The sequence below is a fragment of the Pseudopipra pipra genome, chromosome Z (assembly GCF_036250125.1).
Source record: "Pseudopipra pipra isolate bDixPip1 chromosome Z, bDixPip1.hap1, whole genome shotgun sequence".
In the NCBI taxonomy this organism is placed as follows: domain Eukaryota; kingdom Metazoa; phylum Chordata; class Aves; order Passeriformes; family Pipridae; genus Pseudopipra; species Pseudopipra pipra.
This window is the reverse complement of record NC_087581.1, coordinates 21,693,512-21,717,730: the sequence shown is the minus strand read 5'-3', so window position 1 is coordinate 21,717,730 and position 24,219 is coordinate 21,693,512. Positions and strand designations below refer to the sequence as shown.

The 24,219-nt window shown below is 41.7% G+C and overlaps 1 protein-coding gene across 2 annotated transcripts in view; it reads left to right on the top strand.

Annotated features, from left to right (window-relative positions):
• Positions 1–24,219, top strand: part of LOC135407189 (proteinase-activated receptor 2-like) — a 38,247-nt gene extending 14,028 nt beyond the window's left edge. The window contains exons 1-2 of one of the 2 annotated variants that reach the window (XM_064642046.1): positions 18,069–18,256; positions 22,412–24,219. In XM_064642046.1, coding sequence (XP_064498116.1) covers positions 18,190–18,256; positions 22,412–23,508 — 1,164 coding nt within the window. In that variant the 5' untranslated portion in view covers positions 18,069–18,189 and the 3' untranslated portion in view covers positions 23,509–24,219. Of the gene's footprint in view, positions 1–18,068; positions 18,257–22,411 lie in introns of those variants that run through there. The other variant, XM_064642045.1, reaches the window with a different exon arrangement.

Here is a 24,219-nt window from a genome sequence, read left to right as displayed (position 1 = left end):
ATGTACTGAGAACTCAGTCCCAGATGGGGAAGAACAGAGAGAAGGAGAGAGAAAATTCTGTGACCCAAACTTCTACATTGTTTTATCTGCCTGTTCAAGTGTTTATAAGTCTCCCTCTTTTGGAATACTTCCAAGAATATTTTTCTTGAATGCTTTTCCCATAGGTCACAAAAGAAATAAACCTGTATATCAGTGCCATTTGTAGGATTTCTTTCAATTTATTTTCACAGATTTTTTTTATCTCCACTTTTTCTGACTCTAAGAGGCATAAGCAATCCTACTCAGCAAAGAATATAACATATCTAGTTATTTATCACAGCTTTAATCACCAAGGAAATGAAAAATATGCTGAAGATTTCTGATTTTGTCATTCAAACACAAGCTAGGAGGAGGTGTAAGAATAGAATATACTACAGAATAGTACTCCCATCACTGAAAGTTATATTTACAGCAGCTCTAAAATTCAGCTTATATATCTTACTTTGCTTTAACATTTTTTTCCTGTTATTTGAATATTATCTTTAGTAAAAAATTTTGTAAGGAGGGACTTAATGCATTTCCCTCACTAGATGAAACATATATGTAAATTTGCTGAGCTATATGGACATTTTTCATTAAAGTATTTCTAACCCTTTTATATCTCTGCATCAAAGATACTGAGTTTTATTACTGAAAATTCTTTCAAAATTACATCTCAAATGTTAAAACTGCTTAAGAGACATGCTTTTCTAAAAGTATATTATCTTTCGTTTGGCCAACTGATACATTATGGTGCGGAAAAAAAAGACAGTATTTTGTGTACTTCAAACCATTCTGGATAGCTTTCCAGGTTTGTATGTTCTTATTTTATTTTCTAAACTGAGATCACTAGTGCACTGATGTTCTATGAAAGCAGTGAAAATATTTCTTAACTTGAAAATCAGTCATCAAGAGTTACTGCTATTTTCAGCAAAATATTTTATCTTTGCTTAATCACAGTATCTCCTGTTTGTACTCTAATGAAACAAGATGTTTTAGTTTTTAACTTCCTTACCCCCCTTTTCAGGCTAGCACATAAAAATCAAACTGAACAAAGAACAGCTTCAAGAAGAAGCCACTTCTCCTTTCAGTGCTCTTTTTTTTGCACTGCGGGTAAACTAAGGTCTGTAAAAGCATTGCCCAGAAGACGAGGGTTAGAGTTCTCTTTTGAATATATGGGAAACTCTGCAAATATATTATCATCATCATCATCATGGCTGGGCTTTGCAAACGAAGATTTGGGAAGGGCTCTACCCACATTTGTTGCAGGCGCATTGGTGGCTAAAAAGGCCAATACAAGACAGGCATATCCAGTTGCAAAAGGCACAGCAGAAAGACTCCTTAGGAGATATATTCTGCAAGGCACGATTCTTTCTGTGTTGTCTTTTCTCCTTAAGAGTGATCCTGCGTGCTTTCTCAAAAGCATCAGCAGCGTTATAGATGGTGTGTCTCCAGACCTCCCGATTTGAGGCCAGAGTAGACCAGTTATGTTGATCAATATGGCCAAGGCTGAGATGTTGTTTCAGGGAGTCCTTGTATCTTCTCTTTGGGGCTCCTCTCTTGTGGCAGCCGGTGGCAAGTTCACCATAAAGCAAGATCTTAGGGAGACGGTGGTCAAATTGTAGCTACACTGAGTACTTCATGTACCCAGCCCAGCACCTCCCCAAGCTCAGGCTGGGGACAAGCAGCCCCCAGGACCCTGGGGACAGCTGGGGCGGTAGCAGGTGCCTCTGTGGCTTGGCTGTCCTGGCCCTCACGGCCCTTCAATTACCTACCTGCCAAGTCTCATGAGCACAGTTGCACACCCAAACTGAGGAGGAGCAGGAGAGGCAGGCAGGATGAAGGCAGCCTCCATCTTCCTCCCTCACCAAGGCCGAAGCTCTCTACTACAGCCTGGGCTCACATGCTGCTGCGTACAAGCTCTAGGGTGTGCAGCAAACAAGGTTGTGCCTCATGTTTTTCTGGGGCTCAGGAGCCTGCCCAGTCTCTGACCTCAAGCACAGGGACAGCCATGCCTGAGAGTGAGAGCCTGGGCCTCCTCTACCATATGCAAGGCAAGGACTTTTCCTACCCCTGTTAATAGGCAGGTGCCAGCCTTGCCTGTGCCACAAACCAGGCACAGCTCTTGAGATTTAGCCACCTGTGGTGAGAGAGAAAAAGATTTAGCTTAATGAGGCAGCAAGTAGGCTTCTCCTGCCTAAGATTTTGTAGGTTTGCCTATGTGAGTGACCTTGGATAGGCTAATTTAGGAGTTTACATTGACTGAAGAATAACCTTTCTTGGTCATGGTGCCAAAGAAAAGCAATTAGCTGCCTCAGCTGCCTCCAGCTTTCCTTCATCACTTCCCCCTCCTACATGAGCAACGAACAAACAGCCCAGATTTATTCTGCTTCTAACAGGGGAGGAGTGGGAGGGAGGAAGGCCCTATGTGAGGAGAGTGGGACCATAGAGCTGGGATTGGCATTATCCTTGAGTTAGTGAACTGGAACAGCCTCTCCACTGGCCTGGGACTTGCAGGCACGTGGGATTCCAGAGGAATCATACAAAATGCGCTAATGCACAAGGTACAGCCACTCTGAAGTGTATGCAAGATGGGAACCCACCTGACAACCCGCTGCACTGCATGTATATGTTTATGTGTTAGACATTTATCAGAGATTTATTTTAATCCATTGCTGTCACTGTGACAGCGGCACTATCAAGCAAGCATTTCCTGTTTTTCTTTCTCATGTACAGAAAGCAGATGTTTTCTGAGCCATAAAACCAGAGTCAACCACTTTTCATAATGACACTGGTAACAACAGCCAGCCCCACAGACTAAAACCAGGGCTTCTCTAGCAAACCACAAGTTACAGCCTGCAACAATGAGACTGCATGCAACAAAAGCAAGAAATTTTCAAGGACGATCTTTCAATATAATTCAATAGGAACAAATTTCACATAGAAAAACATCTGAAGCTCATTCTATAAGCAAAATTCATAGAATATTCTAAGTTGGAAGGGACCCACAAGGATCATTGAGTACAACTCTTAAGTGAATGGCCCATACAGGAATTGAACCCACGAGCTCAGTGTTATTAGGACCAAGCTCTAACATGATCTGTGAACTCTCCTCAATTGCAGTACCATGTGTGAGGGTCCTTGCAAATGGTGGTAGATCCTCAAAGTCATTGAACAAATGTTTTGGACAAAAGTAGGGACAAATAGCATTGCTGTCCTTTCTGTAAGAGGCTGGAGTGTTTTTTACTCTCACTTGTGGTACTGGACAAGAATACAATTGTAACATGTTTTGACTGAAGCATAGTAAGAAGCTTCATTTTACTATGACCAGGGCAGCCTTGGTTTTTGCATATAGTGCCTTTGCTGCTTATTCTAAAACCCTATTGAGTGTTGCAAGTAGTTCACCTAGAAGGGTACTGTGATGGTGAAGAAAGACATTAAGGTCTTCACACGTGTCCTCCCACACACACACTTTTCCTCTGATGGCCAATGTTGTTTGTCCTAAGATAAGAACACATATTGCAGAAAGAACTGGATGCTTGCATAATGAGTTCCAGAGATGGGGTAGCAGAGATGTTTTCAATTGACTTTGATGCTCATCAGCCTGCATAGGGGTGTAAAGTGCTGATGAAGACTGGGTCAGCTGGGCAAACTGGTCTCCCAGTGTTGCAGGCAGCTTCTGGGTGGATCCATCCTCTGGCAGGGACACCTGTAGGGAACACTCACTTTTGGAGGGCAAGTAAAAAGCACTACTACACAGACATAAAATCCTTAAGTAGCTACATAGGCGTTTTGTTGCTTTGTAATTGTGAATTCTCCAAGACCAAAGATACTAAACCTGTACATTTCTAGGCCAACCTCCATGTATTATAGCCCTTTAGACATCAACTATTGACCAATCTGAGAGTAAGTCACCCTAGCTGAACCTAGACTTCTGAGAGAAATTTAGAAAGCAAAGGAGTCTCACTGAAGCTTTTGACTTAACAGAAGTGACAATGACCTGATTATACTATAATCTGTAGCTGTTGGAGGGGTTTCTGGGGGGTCACTGCCGGCCGCTCTGTGAAGGTCCCCAGGGCTGGAATCATCCTCCCGCCGCCCGTCCCTCGTGGCAGGAACAGGTGGCAGAGGCACCCAAGCCAGGAGACAAGAGACCACGCAGCACGCAGGGAATCCAGCAGCAAAGAGGGCTTTATTCAAATTTCCCGCAGCTTATAAAGGCTGCTGGGCCAAAGAAGCGATTGGCCATTTGGCTAGCCAATGTAAGGAGATAGTATAATAACTATGGCAACACAGAAACCAATGGTAGACAAGTGAATTAATAGCTTCCAAACCCGACAATAATCTATTGCAATAAATGACAGAGTGGTTATTTAGGTACTTCACTGGCAATATTATTGCATTAGCAATAAATCTAATCATAATCATCCACATAATCACTGTGCTCTACGTTTTGTGCCTAGCTGAGAGTCTTCTCTCAACAACTTGGCCACAGGTACAAATGATGAAGTTGGGTGTTTACTGTGGCAATTCTGTTCATTGCACTAAAAATCTTCATTGCACAAAGATCGAACGTATTAGATAGAGAACGGCAGGGCTCTCTCTTTATAGGTCCTTCTGTTGTGTAGTCAGAGTTCTATCCAGAAAAGTTTTCTAGGCTTTGTTCCTGAGGTTTCTGTTGGAGTCACCGCCAACACATTTTGCACATATCTTGGTTTTGGTATCATGGGCTTGTGTGTATGGTGTAGTAGCCAGTTCTATCAAGTGTAAGTGTTTCCTTAATTAAGGGCAAATTGTTACACCATACAATTTCTGTGAGATTCAGCAGAATGAATTGCCAACTGTGTCAGCGACACTCACTCTGTAATAGCTACTGTAAAATTCAGTGCCACGTAGGAAGCATGACTTCATAACCAGCCAAACACTAACCTGTTTTGCAGATTACTTCCTTCCACATGTTATTCTTGCTGTGCTTCTTGTCACTGTGTTATGACTCCACAGATAAACAGGGCTGGAAAAAGTTGATAGTATAGAAACACCCTTGAGCAGTTAATTAAAAAAAATTATCTTTTTATCTAAATTGAGGCTGTAGCAATCATTAATAGCCATGAGATTTCCACCTTTTCAATAGCTTTCACTATTGCATTCAAAGGTTTTTCCCTTCTTTGTCCCAGTCTTGGGCAGGACTGCAGTCTTTCACCTGCTGAAGGTCTGCCCTGCTTTTAACCACGTGCTGAAGAGCAGCTTTTTTAGGTTACTCAGTTGGCACCACAGATAGACTCTCCTCCTATCTAAATGCACAGACCCCCAGTGGCCTCTCCCCAGATCAGAGCTCAGCTTAATGCTCTGCATATATCTCAAAGTCCCTTCCTAGTCAGGGTGAAAGGAAAAACAGCAAGCATACCTGTGCTGATGGAAGAAGTTTAATTATTTAGTACAGTCCCACTAACTTTTCTGGAAGCAATCAAAACGCCGAAACTGCAGAGGACAGCCCTCAGGTCTCTTGTCCAAAAGAGGAGCCTCTCTTTGACTACCATCATACACAGGTCATAGGGACCTCCCCAGTTAGCCAGGACTACTGGTAAATGATGGGAAGTGGTTCAGTGAGCTGTTCTACCAGCTCCCTCAGTACCCTTGAGTGGACCCCATCTGGCTCCTTAGACCTGTGTCTAAGTGGTGTGGTGTGTCTAAGTGTCTAAGTGGTGTAGTAGGTTACTGACCATTTTCCCTTGGATTATGAGGGCTTCATTTGGAAGCACAGAAGGCATTAAGTACCTCAGTCTTTTTCTCATCCCTTGTCACTACATTTGGCCCTACATCCACTACAGGATGGAGATTCTCCTTAGATCACTTTTTGGTGTGAATGTATTTATAAAAACACTTTCTATTGTCTTTTATCGCAGTAGACAAATTAAGTTCCAGTTGGACTTTGGTCCTTTTAATTTTCTCTGTGCATATCCTCATGGAACCTTTATGGTTCTCTTGAGTTGCCTGCCCCTCTTCCAAAGGTTATAAACTCTTATTTTTTTTTTGAGTTCAGCCAGGCTGGTCTTCTTTCCCACCAGTCAATCTTTCAGCTCATATTGTTTTGTATTTGACTGCTGAAAATCACCACAAGATGCAGATGGTGGCCTTGGGCACAGGCTTACTAGGTGAACTGAGAGACGTTCAGTTCCCTTCTTTTAGCCATTGTTCATTGGGAAAGGGATCCTGTATCCTGTGGAAGGGCAGATATGGCATAGTATTATCTGACTCATTTTACTGTAACAGGAATACTTACACATGGGTGGGGAAACAGCAAACACAAAAGAGAAAGCTACAGGCAGTGATGTGTATCCCTGGTGCCTTCCGCGCACTGAACTCTTGTGACAACAGCTCAGTGTTGACATGAGCACACACTGGCATCCCTCCAGGCTACCTCTTCATTTCTTCACTTCTGGCTGGGTTTTTCCTTAAAAGTGAGCCAAATGTATATTTTGATAGCACCTAGAAAACTCAAGCCAAAACACTGCACCTACTGAGTAAGCTACCATGCAATCCTTGCCCTGAAGAGCTGATAATTACCATCCAAGAGGCTTTATTATGAGGAGTATAATGTTCTATTTAATCTTTAATGTTCATATTAATGTTATATTAATGTTAATTTATGTTTAATGTTCTTTTCTTGAATTTTTAATGTTGAACTTAGTTACATCAGAATCCAGCTTTTGTTTAAAATAAAAAAAATCCTGGATTTCCCAGAAGAAGTAAAAATCCTTTAAAATGCAACTTATATAAATTCTAATGGCTCAAGGTACAAACAATAAATGAAAACCTGATGTTTATTACTTGCAAGGTAGTATAAACCTGGGTGGCAACTGTCAACACCTTCTTCTTAACTCAACTACAGACATGCCATTACTACTGTCTAGTTTTCAACAAATGTGTGTTTTTTCCAATTGCGTGGTATGTGGTAGTGTTTTGGGATCTAAAGAGACAGGCTTAAAAAGGTAAATACATACTAGTAAAAATGAATTTTTACATTATTTTACAGCTCCACAACCAAGCACTCTTAGAAAGACTTGTCCAGTCTGACCCTTCATGTTTTTATTTCACATTTTTCAAGATTTTGTGGTGTTAGGTCACATCCTGCCAGGTCACTGTTAATAAACAGGATGCCAAATGTTCAAACATTACAGTACCTTTTAACTTGGTGATTGGAGCTCTGTCTTACGATGAAGAGATATCTGAGCTGAAATCACCTTTACACATTGATCCTAGATCTTCACAGTCCTCAAGGTAATGGGTAAAAAAGAGCATTGTTCCTCTTCCTTCTCTTTCTCTGTAGATTTTCTTTTGGGGACAAGAAGGTTGAAAGCAAGGAAGAACTATGTTTTGCCACATCCAATGGCAAAGCAGAAACAGGATTTGAATTAGACACCTAATGTCTTTTAGGTATGGAGCAGGTTGCACCTTCGCCCTCAGCAGTTTCTGCCTGAGCCCTGAGGCACCAAGGGCCCCAGTTCAGTGCCTGCAGGAATCATACTACAAAGCATACTCATGCTGGTTGGAGTTTTATTTTTCATCTTTGCAATCATAGGGCAGTAATGTGTCAGGCTTTTACAGAGCAGAGACAGCAGGACATGTTGTCCCCCGGCTCCACTGGTATGAATTGTCTTGACCTCTCTTCCACAAGAGGATACTTATAAATCCCAATAAGGCCATAAGGAAGCTGGTTTGCTCCAGCAGGGTCAGCCTGTGCCTGCAGTTATCCAGAGGTCCAAGCTTGCTGGGGCAGCCTTCTGCTGCTCTGCCCAGCGCTGGAGGCTGGCAGGAACAAGAGCCCTGTCTTAGCAGGGAGTCAGAAGCCAGACACCAAGAGTTTTAGCTCTTTGGAATAGGTCTTTACCTGAATCATCTAATTACTTTTCATAAATCCTTCAGATCTTCATACAATATTTCACTGTATACTCCTATGACTAGTACTGAGTATTCAATTACATATTTTAAATGTAATTTATAAGTAGATGTAATTTAATCATATTTCAGTTATTTTCATGTGTAGACCACAATGTGCATGCTGTAAAAAAACAAGTGATCTTTCACCAGGTCAGGAAAGATAATACAGTAATGACTCCATCCTAGAAAAACCAGATCAACCAGCTTTTCTGCTAAAGCCTAGACAAGCCTAAACACAGTGAGGAGAATAAAATCCAACATTTTCTTTGTTTCAAATCCCTGGAACCACAGATTGGCAGATAGGTAGAGAAGCACTGTGCTTCATTTTGCAGAAAATGCACAGTAATAAGGCTTATGTTGAAGCTGTCACTGTCAAGTGATATGTTGAATTAAATATGGGGAATTTACCTTTGCAAGCCTAGGAATATACCTTTCACTGAGCAAACATTTGTGAAACATTTAGACTTCCTTAATTCTCATGCCCACATTCCTTGAAAATTTGCCATTAAACCCAGCAATGATAGCGAATACACTGAATAGCTGTAACAACCACACAGAATTTTTACAGAATTCAAGTGAAAGTACTGCTGCTCTTGCACTTCAGCCTTTTATACTGTTTTGCAAAAGACATTTCTTGACTGCTAGAAGACTGTACAGAGGTAAGATCATATTGTTCCAAGGTAAAATTAATAACTGTAGTGTAAAAGGCTTTACTTGGATTTAGCAAGGAAGCTGGTGGGTGTGAGTTCATGACCAAGCCTGAGAGAACTTCCCCCAGCTGTGAGGGAAACTGGCAGGAGATGTCCAACCTCACCCTGCTGCAGAAATATTTGGCTATGAAGGAGAAAGAAAAAGGCAAAAACAGCTCCTCACTCAGCAAAAGCCAGAATCGTGAGCTTAGATGCCTTAAGTGCAGCAGAAATAGTGCCAAGCAATAGGACAAGAAGCAATGGACAGAAACTTGGTGCACAGAGAGTTCCACCTGAATATAAGGAAGAACTTCTTTACTGTGCAGGTGAGCACCGCACTGGAACAGATTGCCCAGAGAAGTTGTGGAGTCTCCCTCAGTGGAGATATTCAAGAACTACCTGTACACAATCCTCTGCCATGTGCTCTGGGATGATCCTGCTTCAATAGGGAGGTTGGACCAGATGACCCACTGTGGTTGTCTCCAAACCTGACCCATCCTATGAGTGCCTGAGAAAGAAGGTCCCAGGAGGAACCGTGTCTGCAGAAGCCAAGCCCAGGCTTCCAGTGGATACTGAATTAGGACCTTCACAGGGGCGTGAAGCCTCTGTAAGAGACCCTGGCTTGTGTCAAGTACACCACTACCTGGGAACTGGAAACAACTGGCCATCAAAAAAAGTGGATTGGTGAAGGACAGGCTCTCCCTGAATGTTGTTATGCCTGCATCTTGGGGTGAAGTATCTCACTTCATGAAGCAGTCACCTAGCCACCAAAGGAGTGAAAATTTCCTGGGACTGTTGCAATCCAGCACAACTGGAGTAAGCACTACTGTCAGAAGAAACTATTTCACCCCTTCTGAAGGAATTAGCTGCTTTCTCCTTGCGTTAGGGGCTGATTAACAATCCAACTTCTGCTTCTACACTGCACATACCCCAGAAAGACACTGGGGTTTTAGGCAGAAAGAGGGGAAAAGGTTTCCTGATTCCATGCCTTGCAGCAATAGCTCCACATTTGCAGTGGGCTCTGGTACTGCCACGCTGTGCTCAGGAGACCAGGGTAGGGTTGTTGGGGTACAGTATTGTGTGGAATCACTTCCTTCTGCCACCCCAAAGGAAGTCTGGGCCCGAACAGGAACAATGTTTCATCTAGAGGTTGCAGTGAAGTTCCTGCATGGCACTGCTGCAAGACAGCAGTTTTCTGTCCTTCCCATCCTCTAGCAGTCTTTCACCTCTTCACTGATGAAAGTGGCTGCTGTGCACATGCACCAAATAACTTGCAAATCCTAACAGTTCTACTCATTTTGCTTCTAAACACACATGGACTTAGCATTTTCATAATCGGTATCTAGATCATGACACTGCTACTTATCTGGAGTTTAGATGTTTGATAAATTTCAGCTAAGTAGAAGAAAAAGTATTTTTCTAAATGTGAATAATAACTATGACTATGTTGTTCATGAAACTTATAAATAAATTAATTAATCCAATTGGAAATTAAATAATTCAATCTCAAATAGTTATTTGCAAAAACTGAACTCTCTCCTCAAAATGTAATGATGGAATAATAAAATTATTTTTGGTCATAACACTAGATTTTTTAATATGGTGGTAGTCTTCAATTTTAAGCCAATTAACAGTATTGAATATAATAAAGGGTTTGTGATTTTCCCCATCATGCAGACACTGGGAGGGGGGTTGAGACACTGGAAGGGGACGAGGGTGTATCCTGCCACACTAAATAAATACTGTGAGAACAGACAAGATAGCTGTGTGGAAAGCCTGTGACTCAGCACAGCTGTGTGGATCTCTTCACGTCCTTCTTAGTATGGGGTGTTTCCAAATAATTTTCTGGAGTTCTGGCCAACTGACATGCTTTTTCCATAAAACTCATTTCTTTGTGGACACTGGGCTCTGCTTCTAGACAGAGTCCAATCCTACTGATAAAATAACTAAAGAAATAATTCCAATCTCTGCGTTTTTTAATAAGTAACCCCTAAGTAGGACAAAAGCAGTCCCCTTCCCCATCAGTGATAAGGATGGCAAGAACTCCTCAAAAAACGATCTGGTGAAACAGCATTTATTAGAGCTAGAGAGAAGGGTTACACTGAAACTATGAAAAGACCATGTATGTTCAAAACCAAGCTATTAGTCCCTGCCAAATCAGACAATGCCAAAACAACAATTCCTTCTACTTGTTCTGCCTTTTGAACTCTAATGCCGTGTACATTTAAATGTCACAAGCCAGGACTGCTGCCATGTGAACTGCCTGACCCACTCAGTGCCCTTGGAGTTTTTATGCATATACCTGAAACACTCCCTCTTTTACATCAACACAAGAATGCCATCAACCAGACTAGAGAACTGATCCTGTTAAAATTCTGCCTCTTTTTGGATGAGTATCTCATGATTCTTATATAGTTGTTCCAACCGTGGGCCAGCTGACAGGGGTGGTATGGGATACTGCAAGTCCACGCACATTGTGAGAAAAAAAAACACTCTGGCCTTTCAAGTAATTTTCTTTTCCTTCATCCTCCTACCAGATGGCAGTCGCAATATTTCACTATCATGATGACTAGAAATGTTATAATTTTTCATGTCTTATTTAGATCACAGATAAATTAGGAACACATGTATATAACCTGGATATGCTGACATATCAGCTAAACAGTCAGGTCAATTGCTCAAAATGGAGTCAGAAGTTAATAAATGCGTGATTCTGTTAAAATTTTCACAATTAGCTGGGAAATGTGGTCAAAATGCCATATTTCATACCTGCAACTTGCAGACCAATTCAGATTAGCAGCATATCGTAAACTTCCAAAGACTGTAGAATAGAAAAGGGGAAATAAATTGATACTGTACAAACCATAGATTCAGTTTATCTTCCATTTTGGAAAATGATATTGTGATTCAACAAAACATATTTTCTTATCTATTAAAGCAATTATGACTTTTAATTATTTAACATGGTATCATAGGTTGGATTCAATGATCTCAGAAGTCTTTTCCAACCTCGTTGATTTTGTGATTCTTTTATTACAAGTGTCAATTTTCAAGGATGAATAAGAGATAGGTCCTAAAAACAGAAAGTTAGTTAAGTGACCACAAAAAACTATTTAGAATAGGAGGCTTTTCAGACCTAGAAGCTTTGTTCCCGAGTCCTCCTTTACTTTGCAATGTTGGAGTTGTTCATATAACTATTACAGCAGTCAGCACTGTTGTGCATAAATGTCATGGGCATCTGTTCAAATGAACTAAACACTTGTCACAGAGACCTTCCGTGAGGCTCTGAGAATTAATTTATGTTTTGTTCTTTGCAAATATCATTTGGAACCTAAAAAGATAGTCTGATTAGACAGATCCCAGCATTAGCAAGTGCTCAATTGGTGCACACAGGATCTCATTGTTGCCATTAGATGGATGCATTCATTCACAATCGAGAATGGCATTATTGCTTGGGCAAATCCTAAGTTCCTCTGGAGCCATCAACAATTCTCAGAGTTCAACAATCCCTACAGCTGTCCAAAGCCTTATCTACAGTGCAATATTTACATAATGTCAATAAAACTGAGGTAATCGAAACCAACACCTTCTGAAACCGAGACACGCAGAATGCACTGGCCAAATCACAGTTCACTGGCCAATCACTGCTCACTGCAGCAGCACCTACTATGGTTTAAGTTAAAGCAAGCCTAGAGCTTTAACTTGGTGTACATTTCATGAGACTGTTTGAAGGAAGACTGTTCTTCCTTTCACACAACTCTTCCTCAGCCCATCCTTACATCTCCACTTACACTTTTCTCCTCTGTACATTTGCTGTGGATTTACTTAAACATTGCACAGTATGTTGTATTTTTGGGAGATCTCAAGATAAAGGGATCTTGAGGGGGAAAAAAAAATGTTTCCTGGTCACCAGTGTTGCTGGTGTATTTTGGTGCTGAAAAAATCTCCAGGAGCAGTTAATTAGGGGTGAGATAAGAAAGGGTTTATTTGCCAAGGCTAAGATGTTACAGGACGCGTGCAGGCCGTGCCTGAGAGGTTACATTTTATAACACCATCCATCCAGTCCCAGATGTGCCCACCCTTCGGCCTTTCCTCTGGTCCGCCCCGGGTCCACCTCTTTGAAATGAGTCTGGGGTGTATTTTGGGACCCCCCCTTCCTCCCATCTTCACCATCATCAGAGCACAAAGGGTACATAGTTACCTAATTCCTGACCTATTCTGTGGTTTAGGCCCAGATATACTGTTCTGTCAACTGTCTAGGCCTTGCCTTGACAAAAGACTAAACATTTTCTATTAGATTTGGGGCTATGAGTGATATAGAGAGGATAGAATGGGGTAAGAGGGTTAGGGAATGTATAAACAAGGGTGCTGGAGAAAGGGAAAGGAACAAGGGACAAGGGGGGGAAGGTTGCTGCTTTTAAAACTTACTTATAAAACTTACAAGTCTTACAAATATTAGAAAAATAAAAAACCATTAGGGGCTTAAGGCATCACCAGTCATAAATCATTGCTTTTCCCCTTGATTCGTGGATTCATTTTTCATAGGCATCCCCTAGAAGTGAGCTAGAAGACGGAGGAAAAAAATCTTCTTCTGAGTTCTGGGAACCTTGGTGTGACCCTCCCAGAGTTCAAGAAGTGTTTGGACGATACTCTTGGGTACATGGTGTGACTCTTGGGGATGGACCCATGCAAGGTTAAGAGTTGGACTTGATGATCCTTGTGGGTTTCCAACTCAGCATATTCTTTGATTCTGTGAGAAGCAGTAACTGTGTGGTAGCAGAACAACACTCAAAAAATATAGAGGCTTCTAGTAAACTGAGAAGCACAGAAGGGTTGGTGGAAGCAGATGCATGAGGTAGGCAATCCAATTCTGCAGGCTGGTAGGAGCTGGAGAAATAATAGAAGTGAACAAGGGCAGTAGAAAAGCCAGTAGTCAGTCTAATGCATGCATTAGCATGTCTGTAGGTTATTTCTACAGTGGGTTACGCTAATAATATGCCCACAAGGCAGAGAAGGAATCAGTTCAAAAAGGATACTACCAATACTTTCTGCCAACACAGTGACCCCAAAATGCCAAGAATTAATATGCTACTCATTACTCCAAGTAGTAACAACAACAGCACATCAGCACAACAGAATTTAAAAAAAAAGCCTGCAAGAATCTTGAAGTAGATGGGGTAAGAGAGGGAATGGAAGGAATTTCCTAAAACCAGAGTGAAATAAAATTAATCTTTGCTTCCAGAGAAACAAAAATATCCAGCTGCTGCCCATAATCTGTCTTGCTTCCCAGGCTCCTTGATGGACACACAAGAACATCAAGGACACTAGTGACAATTGCTATGTAGTACCCAATAGGCCTGCTAGCAAGGCCAACAAGAAATGAGAAGGAAATAAAGATCTGTTCAAAGGCTCAGGAAAACAAGCAAGAGATACTACCTAAAACAGCACAAGGGCTTTTATGAATAAGAAACAGAAGGAGGAAGTATAAAGGGCTTCATCAAATTGAAATGAGTTATCAAAACACTTACTGTACTTACCGCGCTGGTCTTGCACTACTAAAGGAGAGCCTTGCTGTACCTTAGTACTCAGATGCTCTCCTAGTTTCTAATATGCCAGGTGGCTACCCTGAGGATAGGCTAAAGCACTGAGAGTTAATGCACCAGCTCTTCTGAATCAAAAATTAAATTAGTTTTTAAAATTAAATTCCTCACATTGTTTCATTTGACCCAAACTTCACCCTTCTTCTTGAACCTTTACACTGGTTGCATTCTTTGAAGGATATTTTAAGTGTTTTTGCCAGACCTACAAGACATGTTGATTTTTAAAGCTAACTTTAAAAAGTTATTTTCTAACTTTAAAAACTAAAGTTTTCTAATTTTAAAAAGTATTTTCATTTCCTCTCTCTTCCAGAATGAAGTTCTTCTTGCTCCTTAAAATAAATACGTATATTTGTGTCCAATATACGGCACAAACAGCCATCCCTTACCTTCTCCCACAACAGATGTGGTATGATTACAATACACTGCACACTAAAAACGCATTTGCCATCTGAATTCATAAATTCAGGTGGAGACACTAACCAAGCTCTATATAATGAAAATGCTCCCACCCATTTATTCTAGCAAAAACTTCATGAGTACTGACAAGTGATTTGCAATTAAACCATTCAGTTCTCATTTAATAAAAGGGTTCCAAGTATCTTTGACAGTCACACATCTTCATGATTACATCACATCACTGTGGTGTTAAAATGACTCAAAACCTCAGGAGTGTACCCCAGAAGGCCCCCTTTGGAGGCCCTGTGCTATGTTAAAACCACCACACTCAGCAGCCACTCGAAGTGCAAGGGAAGGCACGTTTCCACTGATGTCCTCTGCCCTAAAGTGTACGAGACTTTCTTGATAACATGCTCCAAACAAACAGAATTATGAGCAGGGAATTATGAGCTGTTGCTCACATACCTTTTTGTCAGTTTGAGGTATGCTTTGATAACCAATGACATGCAAGTTCAAAGCTCCCTTCAAGCCGCTGTATTAAAGTGCAAGATGATTCTTCCCAACTCATTATAGTATAACATAGGAGTATATATATATATGTGTGTGTGTGTGTGTGTGTGTGTGTATGTACACACACATACATATCTATTTGTAACAGAAAAAAATGTATAGCAGAAACACCAAGAAACTACCAATTTGTAATGGAGAATTAAGGTTTAATAAGCATCTACAGTAATGTCCTTAGACTTCCTCTGGCAGTTGTAGTTATCAAAGTTATTATTAAATGATAAACAAGTGTGACCAATAACACAATTGTTTTGTGTTTATTTATAATTGTTACATTTTCTTTCCTAACTCTTTGATAAATGACACACTAGAACTGCAAATAGGTTTGACAAATCTTCAATACAGGCATCTAAAATCAGCAAGGTTTGATATTACTTTGTACAGAGGTCCTAATGATGTGAACAAGGGCAAGACCATTTTTAGTTTCTATTAAATATTTTTTAAGTCATAAGAAAGAACTCATTTATAGGCTACAAACAGGGAATCTTCCTAACAAATATTATCTCTGCTGAAGGTGTTAGCTAGGAACACTAACTTCTCAATAAATTAAATAGAAGAAGGTCAGTACAAAAGCCTGGTTAGCACTGCACAAATGAAGCACCAGGAACTGCTTACAAGTGCTAAATACCCTTAATTTTTTATAGAATCATAGAGTTATTTGGGTTGGAAAAGATGGTTACAATATGTCCCATCTACAAAGTCTCTGGACAACACGTTCCTGTGTCTCACCACCCGCACAGTAATGAATCTCTTCCTTATATCTTGCATAAACCTACCCTCTTTTTATCTCAAAATATTAGCCCTTGTTCTATCTCTATAGGCCCTGGTAAAATGTCTCACCTCATCTTTCTCATAAGCCCCTCTTAAATACTGAAAGGCAGCAGTAAGGTTTCTCTCATAAGGCAGATTGATAGTTCTACATTAAAGTTGCCTGACATTCCCTCTTATAAGCTCCATTTTTTAATTGCTTGGGAATCTAATTAATTGTTTGTAAGATTTTGAAGTGAGATTTTCTTCACATCAATTACATGTTCCTGACAACCTGTGAGAAACTAGACAAACTACAAATCTCAATTGGCATGGTTTCCTTACACTCAACAGAAGCAAAGTCCAGAGCTGCATTTCCAGAAGATGCATCTGCAGTGACTTCTACATACAGCCACAGGGCTTTTCCAGCTGCAGCTCTGGCCTGTAATGGGACAGCCCAGAGCAGATTTTGTTTAGCAACAGTAATGAATCCTTTTCCCTTGTTTTCAGACCCTTTCCACTGTTGCTGGATCCAAGCTTTGAATCTAAAGGCGCCAAAATGATGGACTGAATAAATTAAGAGAAAGCAAAGAGTGAAAACTGTGACTGGGCACTGGCAGGAGAGCATTGACTAGAGCAGAACCAGATGAGAGAATGACTGATCACTCCTTAGTATTAGAGATCTGAGAAGAAAAACTCTGGAGATCAGTAAAGGGAGATTAGATAAATAGCCACATGAGAAGACTGCAACTCCTTATACAAAGTGATTAAAAGCAGGATATTAAATACCCATCTAACAGTATAATGGTAAAACAAACAGATTAGCACTGAAAGTGAGACAGAAAGAGACAGGGAGGGAGTCTGGAGGGATGGGCTATGACTTTCCTGGTGCTTAGCAAGGAGGCTGAGACTTAGATGAGAAATCTGTAAACAGTCTTAGGTGGGTGGATGACAAATAGAAACTGTGCTTCCAGTATGTGCTTTGAGCAACTTATAACAAAGATTCAAAACCAAGAGGCCCTTGATGATGAGTCAGACACTCAAAACTTCCCAGTGCATTGACCTTCATCTCTCTGTATTCTTTTTCCTCTGTAAAATGGGAACAATACAGATGTCAACTCCCAGCTGTATTTCATGACCATCACTGAAAATCCTCAAAAAGAAATTTTTTTCAGAAGAACATCAAATAGAGTATATTCATAACATATTCACTCAATAGAGGAAAAAAAATTGAAAAAGTTTTATCACTTGGAGCCAATAAGGCCAATGGTATCCTGGGGTGCATTAAGAAGAGAATTGCCAGGAGGTTGAGGGAAGTGATCCTTCTCAGCCCTGTTGAGACCTCATCTGGAGTGCTGTGTCCAGCTCTGGGCTCCTCAGGATAAGACACAGATCTCCTGGAATGGGTCCAATAGAGAGTGACAAAGGTGACTAGGACACTGGAGCACCTCTCTTATGAGGAAAGGCTGGGGTAGCTGGGCCTGTTCAGCCTCAAGAAGAGATGACTGAGAGGGGAACTCATCAATGTCTATCAATATCTGAAGGGACAATGCCAATGGAATGGAGCCAGGCTCTTCTCAATTGGAGGCTGGACCAGATGACTTTCTGTGGTCCTTTGCAAGCTTACCCATTCTGAAATTCCATGATTCTGTGACATTATAACACGGATGAGTAAGAAACCTGGAATGCTCAACACAGTATGCTACGAGTCGGCTGGAGTAATGCATTCACCCAAAACGCTCCTCGCCCCAGCCGGCGTGACCCAGAACAATCCTGCTCCGCTCCACCTGCAGTGGTGGTCGCTCAACCAGCGCTCCTCGGCTGGAGTGGGCAGCAAGCTGGTAACAGCGCACCTGCCGTAGGCAGGGCCCCCACCAGCAGGCTCGGGGCCGTAAGTGGAGGGAGTGAAGCGCCGGGTGCGCCGGCACCTGCTCCGCCCCGGCACCGGCCGAGCGGGACGTGAGGCGACGCGTACCCCCAACCGCCTGCCCGCGAGGGCTGCGGGGCACCGCCATTTTGCGGGGCGGCGAGCGGACCCGCCGGCCAGACCCTCCCCCCATTTCAGGGACAGCCCCGCCGCCCTTCGCCGGGGACTGGCCCGACCCGACCGGGCTCCGCCCGCCGCCTGGCTGGTCTCAGCCCTGGCCGCGCCTTCCGCCCTTCGCCGCTCAGGTATCAGGTGAAACTGGTCGGCAGTGCAGGCGAAGCGGTAGTGGCTGGCGCGCGGCGAGAGCATGGCTGTCCGTCGCGGCTTGTGCCTGCTGCTGGTCTCTGCGATGCTGGGGGCCGCCACCGCTGCAGGTGAGATGAGCAGCTGCTGACGGGGACCGGAGCCGTCCGCCCTGCTGGGACCAGCGGGGGCGGCCGATCCCATTGAGGGTGCCGTGCTGGCCGCCCCTCAGCTGCGGGAGGGATGCGGACAGGGGCACAGCGGGGCTGGTGTCTGGACCCGGCTGGGATGTGAGGACCCCGGAGCGGACTGGGAGACGTTCCCGCGGAGTCGAGCGGGTTAGGAAAACTCGGGCGGGTGGCAGTGGGGCTGCCGGGAGCCGCGGGACGGGCTCCCTGACGGTGGGGAAAGCGCTCCACGGGCGAGCAGCTGAGCGCGGCTCCCTCCCGGCTCCCGCAGGGCTTGTGGGGCACGCGTGGCTTGGCTTCACCCGCTGTAAAGAGAACCGCAGGATGGCCTGGGTTGGAAGGGACCGTAAAGACCGTCTAGTTTCAAACCACCTGCCATGGGCAGGGACATCTTCCAGTAGACCAGGCTGTTTAAAGCCCCATCCGACCTGGCCTTGAACACTGCCAGGGATGGGGCGTCCACAACTTCTCTGGGCAACCTGTTCCAGTGCCTCACCACCTTCACAGTGAAGAATTTCTTCCTACTATTCAGTGTAAACTCTCTTTAAACTCTCTTTCAGTTTAAAGCCATTCCCCAGTGGTTCTGTCACTACAGCCTCTTATAGCCCCCCCTTTAGATAAACAAAAAAACTATAAAGACCATGTTTTTGCTTTTTACCCAGCTCTGAAAAGCTAGGATTTTTTTTTCTTTATTAGTCTATATTGAACATAAGTGCAGTTTGGGGAAAAACCAAACCGCCATATTAATATTTCACTGCCATAAAGTTAATTTTTCACTACCTTTTATAATAAACTCCATTGCCATATCTACACATGCCCTTTGCACTGTGTCTTTCTATTCTTTATTCTGGGCTTATTTACATAATAAAAGCATATGCGTAAAGGTTGTGTAAATATTGAAGCCAAGTGTATGATAGGTCCTGTTTTCTCAAGGTATAGATTCTAGATTTGTGTTTTTCAGAGCGGGGTTCCTGAAACTAAACTGCCTTATAATAGCCTAGTTCTCTGATCTGGGTGGGGTGAGGAGTTTGGAATTTTCGGAGGAGAGGGGAGAGGGAAAAGAAGTATGCTTAGAAGTTCTAACTGGGTACTTGATTTCCTGGAGTAGGGAGGTGAAATGAGGTGAAGTGTGATCCCACCCCAGCCAAGGGAGATGTACTAAGCCAGAAGTTTATTACGGCAGTTTTCAAACAGGCTGATGCCATTACGGCGTTGTGGCGAACCTGGGTTGCAGATCCAAAAACCGGGGTGATCTTAACCTTAGTCCTGTGTGGTTATTACTACCTCATGGTAGTAATACCTAAGCTAGGTATGACCTTAAGTAATGACCTAAGCTAGGTTATTTTTGGATACTCAGTGCTGTTGTCGCTTTTGTGTCTGCAGGGTAGCCATAATCCTGCGTTTGGTATGTAGTGGGTTATATCCTCTGGACAAATGGCAAAGGTGTTGAAACAGTCTTTTGTGGGAGGAGAGTACGCTTTTCCAGTGGGCAGATTAGCAAATCAACTGCATTCTCTGTGTGTGAGTCAAGCATGGTGAAATTCGGCTTGGAAAAGAGCTCGATTGTTATGGAAAACGACAAGTGCTGAAAGAGTGAGGAAGGGATGTAGAAAATGCACATACCTAACAAAGGATTGGCTGTTCGGTGAGGGAGTGTTAACGGCAAAGAAACAGGACACTGTCTCCCTATTGCTAGTTGGGCTGACAAAAGCTGACCACTGGCTGTAGTCAGAACTTTTGAGGCTCGAACTAAAGTCAGCATAAAATCAAGACTTGATCTCGGAATTCACCCGTTTAGTTTGACTGTGTCTTAAAAAATAGAATAAAACAAACCTTTGTCTTTCTTCTGCTAGCCTTGCAATCCTAAGTCCTGTCTGTGGTTCATGTATTTATCCATCCATTCACTTTAGTACAGTTTACTGTAGTGTGTAACACTAACTAACTTTGGGGTTTTTGGTGAGCTTTTTTTTTTTTTAAACCTAACCTTCGAACATCAATTGCAAAGCATTGTTTTATATCTGATCACAAAACATTAATAAGAACAAAGTGGTAGTATTTGCTCTTTAGTTTTCTACAATAATTTGAGTCTTTGGAATGGAATACAAATAGTGTGACTGCAATTTGATAATGTCGACCGCTTTCTGATGGACATGTGCTTAACATAGCATTCATTGTACACTGCATTTTATTATGGTATCCTGAGAACTGCTACCAGCTTGGAATAAAGGGTCTGTTTCCAAGTATCTCCACGATCTTTCTCAGCTGAGCTGTAAGGCTGAGAAAAGTGGCATTGCTTAGCTAGTTATCATTTCAGTGTCTGATATCTGCATAAGCTATGTCCTTCAAGCTGGTTTTATGGCTTCTCCTATTCACGGCTCAGGTTAGGGACCTGGGATATTGCTGCATTACACAATTAAACTTTCCAGTCTTTAACAGTATTGCTGGTGTAATCAAGGAGCTTGAAGATCTGAGAGCAGGATTTATATAATTCTGCCTTGTTTTAGTTACACTGCATATACACCAAAATGACTGTTTGGCAGTTGAATTAATTTTCTTTAGGACAGTTGTTTAGTCAGTGTTCATGAAGTCTACTGGAAAGACTTGACTATGTCATTGTACTGGCAAAAAGTTTTCTTACACCTCAGTTTTCCAGTGAAGACTGCCTGGTCCTGGAGATTGGCAAATGCTGAAGTGGATCTAGGGTAACTATTCAAATTATTCAAAAATTCAAATGTCTAAAGAACATCAATATATACTGTACATCAGACTTCTGCAGTTATAACTGAAAAGAAACAGCAATCCAGAGTTGGGCTACTTTTGAGAATCTATGCTGGGAAACACACATACTTGTGTATTTACATATTTCTTAAGTAAAAATTCTTTCAAATTTAAGGCGTAAGCATTTTTTCAGTGTGGAACTGTATCAGGATTCTACTGAATAACAAAGGAGTTATCCTTGAACACTCTTCGTGGCTGTGCACTGTTCAGGTACACAAACCTGCTTTGCTCAAGAAGACTCTCCTTTATAACTCCAGTTGGGGAGGGGGGTAGGGAATTTTGGCCAAACAAATCCACAAATATTGAGAGAAACTGAGTTAAGGTTAAAAATAATTCTCCCAAAAACAGTCAACTTCCATGTCCATACAGTTTAGCTCAGTGGATGTCTGACTTTTTGGAATGGTGCGAGTTCAAGGACATTGTCTGCTTCTGCAGTTTAACCTGTCAGCAGGAGAGGGCTGTATTGTGTCTGCAGGGGTTTTGAACTGGGCTGTCAGAAGGCTGTCCTATACAACACAGCAGTCAGGAACACCTGGCTCGCCCATATGGTTTGTAAGTTCCCATGGCATTCAAAGAGACAGAGCAAAACTTGTAGTACAGTTGTCTTATGTATGAAGCAACCATAGCTGTCAGCTCTGCCACCTGGCACTTTGAGTAGAAATTGCAGAGATTGTCTGACTGTCTTGCCTGTGAATTGGAAGGAGATCCCAGATGACTGGCCCTATTGCATCTTCGTGCACAGAGTTAGTATGTTCACGTTTCAATTCAGATACACTAAAATATGCATTTTTCCCTACACTTGTGCATAGCTTTGGGTATTTCATTCTGAGTTTCAGTTCTAGCTTGTCTGAAGGTAACACTCTTATTTTACTGCATACCTGATTTTCAGGCCATCTAAACTGGGGAAGCTTCTGTTGCAATTATGTTAGCCTGCTGCAAAGTTTTATAAATCCCACCACTCGGGTAATCTGGCACTGCTATATGGAAAGCTAATGGAGCCCTGGGGTACTTCAAGTACTTTCTGTCGTAACTCTTCAGGTGGTAGGAGCACCTGATAGCCCATTTAACAAGGCATTTTTAATATCACTGGTGACATGGAAAAGCATATTGGTAGAATACTTGAATAAGGATACAGGTTGTCTTTTGGATAATAAAACAAAGGAAAGATAAATTGTCAAATGTTTGAAAATTGGTCTTAATTTTTCTGTTGATAAAGCCATCTTTAAATGTTCTGAGTAAATCACTATATCTAGTTTATTTTTTAAGAAAACAAAAAGTCTGTACTTCAGTAACAGCAATGTCTTATTTTTTTAATTTTAGAGAACAGTGGAGCCAGCAGTTCAAAAGGAAGAAGTTTCGCTGGTCAGAAAGTTACAAATGCAAATAATTCTGAAGAGTCATACAAAGTAGATGAATTTGCAGCAGAAGTCCTCAGGGGAAAGCTGACTACAGTTTTTCTTCCCATTGTCTATATCTTTGTCTTTATAGTTGGTTTGCCAAGCAATGCTGTGGCCCTCTGGGTCTTTTTTTTCCGAACAAAGAAGAAACATCCAGCTGTGATTTATATGGTTAACTTGGCATTGGCAGACCTTCTTTTTATTGTCTGGTTTCCACTGAAGATTGCATACCATCTAAATGGCAATAACTGGCTATTTGGTGAAGGTCTCTGCAAAGTACTTGTTGGATTTTTCTATGGAAATATGTACTGTTCCATTCTCTTTATTACATGTCTCGGTGTACAACGGTATTGCGTTGTAGTGAACCCCATGGCGCATTCAAAAAAGAAAGCAGAAATTGCCTTGGGCGTCTCCATTGCTATCTGGATACTGATTTTGTTGGGCACCATTCCATTGTATCTTATTAATCAGACGGTATATATTTCAAATCTTAACATCACTACCTGCCATGATGTGTTGCCTTATAATGTTTTGACTCATGATATGTTCAGTTATTTCCTCTCACTTGCAATTGGATTCTTCTTAATCCCAGCTATCGTCACTGCTGTCGCATACATACTGATGATTAAGACTCTGAGTGCCTCCGTCATAGAAGATGGGAAGAAACGAATAAGAGCAATCAAACTCATTATTGTTGTCCTGTCCATGTATCTCATCTGTTTTACACCTAGCAATGTGCTGATTATTGTGCACTATTCGCTCCTCAAAGGCTACGGCCAGAGCTATATGTATGCGTGGTACATAATTACGCTGTGCCTTTCCACTTTGAACAGTTGTATTGACCCATTTGTCTATTATTATATTTCAAAAGACTTTAGAGACAACCTTAAATATGCTCTTATTTGCCGAACTGTACGAACAACACGGAGGATGCAAGTGTCTCTCTCATCAGGCAGATACCCCAAGAAATCAGATTCTTACTCTTCAAACCTAAGTAGGACCAATAAATCAACCTACTGAGTTTAATCTTAGAAAAGTGAACTTTTAATAGTACTGATGAAAGGATGTGAGTCACAATAGAATTATTTTGTACAAGAGAGTCTGAAGAAACGTTTCTGCATTTTGATTACATTGAAGAATGGGGGAAAAAAAGACATTTCAGATGCTCTGCGAAAATGCTGCTGACCTAGAAGTGAATTGTGGTTGAAGACATTCTTGTTCAATATAAAAGTTTTTGAAAAGCAAAATGTCTCTGGAATGTTATGTAGTGTTATTAGTGTATTTCATTAACAGCTAAATCTGTTTTGTTTAATGTATTAAGCAGCTGAACAGATTCTGTTTGTAGGACCTTGCTCTGTGTACCTGCTTACACTGAAGATCATTTGAAGCTGTAGAGAGAAGAAAGAAGAGGAGAATCCATTTCACCATCTTGGTGTAGACTGCTTATTATCTTTAGTATAATGTAATTTTTATATTGTTTTCCAAGTTACAGTGCTGTAAATACTAACAATGCAGAACCTTATAATGTTACCCTATTGAGTTGATAAGCTGAACTGGTTATCAGCTAGCACTGGGATAAAATGTTAGATGAGATTATCCACTGTTACTTAACACTTGCCAGTACACAATCTAAATGGGGATATGTAGCAAAATTTTGATGAATAGCAGTTTGATTTTATGTAATATGTCTTGTATTTTTTAAGATATCTAAATAAGATTTTTTATAACACA